This window comes from Silurus meridionalis, chromosome 15, assembly GCF_014805685.1.
Source record: "Silurus meridionalis isolate SWU-2019-XX chromosome 15, ASM1480568v1, whole genome shotgun sequence".
In the NCBI taxonomy this organism is placed as follows: Eukaryota; Metazoa; Chordata; class Actinopteri; order Siluriformes; family Siluridae; genus Silurus; species Silurus meridionalis.
Genome location: NC_060898.1, coordinates 8340953 through 8349502, shown reverse-complemented (window position 1 = coordinate 8349502; position 8550 = coordinate 8340953). Strand labels below are relative to the sequence as shown.

Genomic DNA, 8550 nt, shown 5'->3' with positions numbered 1-8550 from the left:
GAAATCAAAAATATCTTCTCATTAGTGATGAAAAGTGACAGATATATAATTCTAAGTTATAATTATAGGTCGACCGATTGACCGACCGATGAATCGGGACGATTTTTTGCCATTTTTATTTTGTGCTGCAAATTAGTCCGATTATTCGTCAGGCGCATCTGAGTGCATGTATGTTCTGCATTTGCGTGAGAGGACAGAATTCTCCCATACCAGCAGGTGGCAGTAGTGTGTATTTGGCATCCAAACAGAGAAACCGGAAGAACTAGAACTGTGACTATATTAAGCAAGCAGTGTTTACACCTGCCGAGGTCATTACTAATGGCTCAGTGTAGATTTTTTCCAATCATGTCTGCTAAGTTGCAAAGACAAGCGCTAGAATGACAACAAGCGTGTTCGCTAAGCTAAATAACCAACCAACAAACCAAGTGTCAGCTTGGTGTTGGCAAGGCTTTAAGTTCTTATTAGCTGTTGTTAAATAAATCTTTAATTTAAGCAATCTTCTGAATCATGAATATTATTAATTAACTGTTGAATTCTAGGAAATTAAGCCGTAAAAAATCGGCCAAACATATTGGCCAAAAAATTGGCATCGTATCTCGGCTGCCCTGATTCCTAAATATCGGCATCGGCAACAGAAAAACCCACATCGGCCGACCTCTAATTCTAATAATCAGAATATTATATAACAAAATTATTATAACAAGAATATATAATTATACGATATAATTATTAAATAATAATTAAGAAGAAGGAGTAGCATGTAATTTTCATGGAAGAAAAAAAACTAAATGAAAAAGAAGAAGGTTAATATTGATGACAGAATTATTGATGCCCTTAATGAAAATGATCACAAATGACTAAAATGAACAATACATGCCATACATAGTATATTTTTGTTGATTTTTTATCCCTATAAAAAACTATTTACAAAATGATTGGCAACCCTCAGATTTATTAATATTTTGTAATACAAGCTTAGTCCTTTTCTGTAATGGTGTGGTGGATTTAGTGATTTTGCTTCCTTTCTTTAGTATGATAGTTGTTGGTTGTGTCAAATTTCTTAAAATAAGTTAAATAAGAATGTTCAATTAGTTTTATGGCTACCATAAACTACAAATAAAAACAACTAAAATACGGAAATATACAGTACATTTTTCTTTTCTTCCTTCTATCTTTAATTCCTTCATCTGCCTTTCCTCTATCAGTTTGAACTAGGACAGACTATTTTCAAGGTATCCAAAACAACAAAAAATTGACCCTGTGATTCTTGGCTTTAACAAATCTTGTTATCGAAATCCAATGTCTATGGTGTTTCTAATTTCACACTCAATGAAAAGAATACTAGGGTAGGCAGCCTGTCTTATGACACTGTTGACCTCCGGTAAACAGCTTTCCTCAAATGGTGTCTCTGTCACGATAACTGCTTACAATGTCCCTACTGATGTAACAGCATTATGAATCATTTCTGTGTTTTAAAATCATTATTCAAATTTATGCATTTGTAACACTTGCCTCTCTAAGAGGATTTATCAGTCTTCTTATTATACAAGTAAATGCAATTGTTTAGGGGACCTTTGATGTTTTTGTGTTTAAATTTGAAAAAAATATCTTAAAACCATTTCATCATCTATGGCCCAGTCTTAACCTGGCAGAGGTAACAGACATTTGATTAAAATATACCAAACACTTCATTCAACAAAATTCATGATGCCATCACTCTTCTCAAAAACTCAAGAATTTTCACACATCCTTATTTTAAGTATCAGATGTTCTTTGTATTCGGTTCCATTTGTTGCTGAATAAAACATATTTTAAAAACTCAATACGATATTCAATATTTATATCTTACAGCTTTTATAATAAATATGTAATATATATTTTTTTATTATACTTCCTGGCCACCAGATCTTGTACATCAACACAAACATACAATTAGAATTCGGTCATTTGGCTGCAGTATAGTCAATTGCTAATGTCAAATATCACAAAAATACAGGACAAAAATGTGTCTAAGTGACTTTGACTGCAGTATGGATGTAAGTACCAGATGGACTGGTTTTGAGTATTTCAGAAAATCAAACTGACAGATACAATACTGTTAATCAAATAATCACAAAAATAACTGTGTGAGCAGAAAGGAAGATTGAACAGCACACTGAACCCTGAAGCATGTGGGCTACAACAGCAGAAAACCACATTAGGCTTCACACTTGTCAGCCAAAGGCAAGTACCTGAGGCTTTAATAAGCTCACTAGGCATAGTGACACTAGAAAACTGAAGACTGGAAAAAACAATGATGATCTATTTAAATAGCCTTTTCAAAGAAATACCAATCTTGCATCATATAAAGTACAGACCAAATCTAGAGGCTATATAAAATCACTTAACAACCTATGATAAATATACATCTTAGATAGGCTTTAAGAATATAAACCAAGCAGGTCTCTTGGATCTATGGGAACAAGTCTATTAATGGTGTCTATACTAAGATCCAACAGGAACAAGATTTAATTAAAGTTGTATCCAACTTCCAAAAGTTCTAAGAGCCATCCTAAGTTAAATTAGATGTATTTCTTAAGTGGCTTTTTAACAGTTTTATAGATAGTTTTGTAATATAGTGCTACCTTTAATAATAATAATCAATAATTCCTTTGAAGTAAATATAATCTGTATTTTTTTTTTTAATCAAGAGTTTAATTAACAGTGGACAGTGATATTTATTACAAATGAAACATAACTCGAAACTGTTCTGCACAAACAGGTTTTATTAAATATATTGCATACTATTGTATCAACATTTATTAACAGCAATTGTGAATGAAATCTATGACAAACCCTAAATGATGCAATAGGGATGCTTTGACTTGGCCTGGGTACACCTCAGTGTGTCTAAAAAAACATTAGTTAATGACAAATAAGCAATTTAAAATTTCAGATTATAAGGCAGTGTAAACGAATTTATTTCATGGTAAAATTGTCAATTATTTATTTTATAAATTTGAAATAAAACATATCCAGTGAACAGTAGTTAAGGGCAAAGTTTTCTGATCCATATACACACATAAACAAGAAATTTATACACACAAATCTTACACACAAGGATTTAATGGTATTGTTGTACACATTCACAACCACAACCTGACAGAACTTTTATCACTATAACATACAGTATACTGTATCTATTTTATAAATTGCAAGGTTCTGCACTCTCATTTATTTTTCTGCACTTCCTGGAAGAAGTCATTGCAGGCAACAGTCAGTGCTGCCACCAGAACCACAAATTCATTAAAATCCACTTCATTGTCTTTATTGGAATCAAGATCATTCATAATCTTCTCCACAAGCATAGGGTCCTTCTGGGACTAAGAAAGAGAAAGACAGAGACCAAGATTATTTAGATTTTTTTTCGACAATAATTGGTAAAACCATAACAGAATATTTGTATATTGCTAAATTAATATAAACATAGATATGAATTGAGGGCTACAGGAAACTGGACAGCTGAGGAATGCTTTTGCAGAAGATTTGACATGTTTTGCATTCTAAGATGCTTTTTTTCTGATCAACATGGTTGAAAATAATTGTTATTTATCAATTAAAGAGCTGCATATGAGACTGAGTGTCATAACCTTTCTGTTTCCTTGGATTAATCTGGTTAATCTGAGGTTTTGGCATTGTATCGTAACATAAACATGAATATAGACTAAAATTTTGCTGTTTGGACAGACAGTGAAACAAAAGTCCATTCTGATTTAACTCAAGAAACAAAGGTCCAAAATCACCACAATCCTGGAGGTGTCAAAGATGGCACAACTTGATCCTCATGGGTGATGGTTTACATTACGTTTTGCTTTCTATGGAATAGTATTAGTTTTAACAGTTTTCTGTGTAGCGTAAACTACTTTACGCTACACAGAAAACTGTTAAAACTAATACTATTCCATAGAAAGTATTGGGCACTTGCTAAGATTTGCATATTTGTCATGATTCCTTGATTCAGATCTTTAAACACAATCTAGGACAAAGACAACCTGAATAAACATAAAATGAAAAGAATTTATTTAGTGAACAAAATAATATGCTCCCTTACCATCTCACCCATTTACAATAAATTGATATTTTCATTCAGTTAGACTAGACCCACTATGCTCTGTTCAACTGCTAGTGCTGTTAAATCTTCAATTTCAGTCACTTAAATCACTTAAATAAAGTTTTAACAGTTTAAAGTACACCATTCACCATACAATCCCAGAAATCCTGAAGAAAAATGCCTGCCATCATTCTATGATCTGAGATGTAATTTGATTATGCAACAACACAACAAAAGATCCAGAATCAAGTTTCAGGAGTGGTCAAGTCATCAAGATTTTAACCCTATTGAGATGCTGTGGCAGGACGTTAAATGTGCAGTTAATGCTGAGAAATGTTGCAAAATTCCAATGTAACTAAATTAAATTAAAAACCCCTTTACAGTGAAATTCTCATCTCCAGTTATTAAAAGATTTCAATTATTGCAGCTGCTACTGCCAAAGATGGCACAACTTGTTCCTCATGGGTGATGTGTTACATTACCTTTTGCCTTCAGTAAATCAGTGTTTTGTGTTTAATCATGTTCTTTCTTTACATTTTTCTTTGTATTAAAAAAAAACAAAAAAAACATTTAGTTTAAAAATCAATTACTTAGTAATATTTAGCAATATTCATATTAAAAATCAAATACTTTTCCCAGCAATGTAATAAAACTATGAACAATACTATGCTAATAGTTAATAGTCAGCAGCCAAATTATTGTTATCTGTATGATACATGATGCAGTATTTGCAAGGCATATAGTTGCCATGCAGCCATTTTTCTCTGGACTTGCCCTGCTCTCTTTGGTTTGTTAACAGTAATAAGTAATCCTGCATGACAACCAACTATGCACAGGTTTTATGCAATTTTGGTCATGCCTGTTCTCAATTCTCAGATCCTCATTCTACAGTATAAGAACAAATCTACACACAGGTAACGTTCTTGTGGTGTCAACCATCTCCCATTATTTAGGACACCAGATCTGCTTAGGGAGTTACTTTTGACTTGAATTCTAGTCAAAAGTACCTGTGTTAATGAAGCTATCTATTGGGTCATGACTCTAAGCACTAGTTGCTGAATTCTATGCAGTGTATGCAGAATAAGCAGTTAAGATGGAAAGCCAGTCACCTCCAGTTACCTGATGCCTCTTGTTGAAATTAGGATATGTTTCAGTTTGCAGTTTTTAAGTTTCAGTGAAGACAAGGAAAGTACCACTCAGGATCAGTCATCTTAACATCTTAAATTTACTGTAGTGGCAGGATTTCCATAGAGGAGGAGTAAAACTGTGCTCCCAATACAGACTAAAAGCTTGTCAAATTGTATGATTTTGTTTATTCATGTTGACCTTATTTAGGCAGTTCATGATGTCATTTGATCAGATTTAATGAGATTAATAAGTCTATTGTTTTGTTGCTCATACATTGCAACATTGGCATCTTCATTTTCTGCACAGAGCTCAGAATACCCACAAAGCTCATGAAAGAGAAATACAAATTTAGGTGGGATGGCATTATATCCAATAGTGTATAATAAATCCAGAGGATTAAACACTGGCTTCACAAGTATGAGTCCTGTCCCATGTCTGTTTAATCGCTCAGTGTATTGTGAGGCACGTAATGAATGGTTCCTTGTATGAAAAGAAAGCTCTATATGTGTGTTTGGTGTAAAATAAGTCACAGAATCTCATCCTGATTTTGTAATGACTTTAAAATATACATGTTAATAATGAAATGCAACAGATTTAATCTAACCCTGTCTAGGTTTAAATTAACCCAGGTTTGTCAATCAACATGCTTAGTTTATATGGCCTACTTATTTCATAGTCTGCACATTAAAATTATTAGGTTGAAATAATTCAGGTCATGAAAATGTACATAAAAAGTACCGTATATGGTAAATTATGTAACATGTAAATACACAATAGAATGAGATTACTGCAGGACAATAAATACACAGAACAATGAATATACAGAACACCTCTGCTGCATATGCTGTAAGGCTGAAAAATCTAGGACCAGCCAGTATTAATGTCCCACCAAAATTTTAATTTGTGTACTAAATCAAAAAGGACTTGTGGACAGTAAATACAATTTAATTTAAATATTTAATTTCAGGTTTCTAAATTACCTGAATTTTCACTTTAATATAGCATAGCTGAATTATGAAAGACTAAATTATTTTAAGTCTTTAAATTCTTCTTCAAAGAATGTATGTGTGTGTGTGTGTGTGTGTGTGTGTCCTTACTGTGAGGAAGTCTGTCAGCTCACTGTTCAGAAGTTCTTTCAGCTCGCCTTTGTTCAGTTTGTATTTATCTCCGTCGTTACCTGAATAGTTGTAAAATACACGGATCAGAGCATCCATTGCTCCCTCCAGCTGGCTTGGCATGATCACTGCACAGAGTACACTACAGACAAAAAAAAGAAAATTACAAACAGAAAAAATCCTACTCCTAAAACTGTACTAAACATCAAGTTAAGCATTGATTTGAGCACAGTCTTAGCTGTGTATAAACAACCTACAACTCCTCGGTCCACTTATATGCATAATGTGCACCACAGTCTACCCTCATGTACTAGCTTTATTATGCATATGCATATTTAATTTATGTGAGACAAAATAAAAAGGAAAGATTAAGTAGATCACATTTATGCATGATCCAAATTTGTCAGAGGTTGCTGAACATAAGGATTTTATTTATTAAAGCATTAAATATTATTTGAACAAATTTAAATCCCGAGCATCTGCTTCATTATCATTGCCACACACTAGGTCCCACCTTCACACACACAAACTTGCATCCTGGTGCCTAAAGTATGGACAGCCTGGGGACTAAATTGAGGTTGTAATTATACTTTAAAACCTGATCTATTAATTTAGGATTTATATACTGTATGTATACTAAACCTCTCAGAAAGATGTGAAAATAACATGGTCTCAAAAATCACGGGTTACACATAATCCATTCAGGAGTGTTTAATCGTATGGATATGCCAAAGATAATAATAAAAATGATCAAAAGGAAGCTGCTAGTGATATTTAAATACACTTGTTTTACTATTAGGTTTGAAAATATGCAGCTATTTCCTCAAACTTTATAAACCAGACATTAAAAAAATTATGCACACAAATTCAACTCTATACATTCATATAAAGTGTGTAGGCTTAACAACACACTGGAAAAAATAAGATATATAATTTAAATTATCGAACAATCCACAAGGTAAATCAGCTTATATGACAAGTCTAAGTAATCATTTACGGTAGAAAAAACAAACACAAAATAATAAGAATTTAATACTAATTCAGGATATTTTTGTGAGCAAGCAAGCTTACCTGAGTACGGCAAAAAAGGTGAATTCTGGGACAGATGGTCCAGTCACTCTTGGAGTATTTGAGAATTATGGATGTTCAAGCTGAATAGTGCCTGAGGGTGTTGAGACAAGTTGTTTATGAATTTCCGATCTGAGTGAGGCCCTCCTCCATTGTTATGGTGACATATGACGTTCAGCTAAGATCCCCTGGTGATTCCTCAATAATTCCTAATGCCTGTTACACACAGGTACACACTGTGAGAGAAGCATACACCACATTGCCACTGTATGTATACTTTAATAAACAGAAATAATAGTCAGTGATGTACATGTGCAGACTATGAATTAAGTAGGCCATATAACTAAACATGTTGATTGACAAACCTGGGTTAATTTAGACCTAGACAGGGTTAAATTAAATTCATAACATGCCAGATCAAAAATAAACACAAGATCTAGACATGGGAAGTTGCAGTTGCCCCTTAAATTTGTGCCACTGATATATACTGAAATAATTGGAAATCAGTTTTCTAGCTTGCTGTGAAAAAAAGGGGAACATTGGAGGGCTTTTGAGCATCAAGCATCATTGTCAATAGTGTTCACATCAGGACTTGAATATGTGAAGTCTACCCCAAAAACTTAATTTAGTTTATTTTGAGCCATACAAAGGATGACTTGATATTACACTTTAGACTGAATATCTGTCTGCATATCTGTTATCAGTTCAAGCAAGATTTTAAGCATTATACTGAAAATCTTCTCTTATAGAGTTAATATCATTTACTAATTTGAGGAAACTGCTAATAAAGTAAACAGGACATTAAAAGATAATAAATAACACAGTGCAGAATTGAATGTGTGAAAAATATACCCTTTTCCTATTTGCTTATTTGCTTTGCAAGCATGATTTATTGGGATAAAATGTTTTGTATGTGGATTTTATGTTATATAAATAACTATAACATAGCAATTTAATAAAAATTCTGTACTGTGGTATAACACTGTACATGCCTGTTTCCAACCTGTTCAACCTGTTATCACTGTTTCCCCCCCTAACACTAGATAAATTGCCAAATTGCATAATGAAGACAAATCAATAATAAATTAACCTTCATGTCTGATAGATTTATTGAATTATATTATTAATAAATATAATGTAGTACTTAAA

The 8550-nt window shown here is 32.8% G+C and overlaps 1 protein-coding gene across 1 annotated transcript; it reads right to left on the bottom strand.

Annotated features, from left to right (window-relative positions):
• Positions 1 to 2745: 2745 nt before the first annotated feature.
• On the bottom strand, positions 2746 to 7514 carry s100z (S100 calcium binding protein Z). The gene is made up of 3 exons (XM_046868041.1): positions 7405 to 7514; positions 6316 to 6475; positions 2746 to 3362 (listed from the first exon to the last, which is right to left on the bottom strand). The coding sequence occupies exons 2-3, from the start codon at positions 6454 to 6456 to the stop codon at positions 3210 to 3212; spliced, it is 294 nt and encodes a 97-aa protein (XP_046723997.1). The 5' UTR covers positions 6457 to 6475; positions 7405 to 7514; the 3' UTR covers positions 2746 to 3209.
• Between the last annotated feature and the right edge of the window lie 1036 nt (positions 7515 to 8550).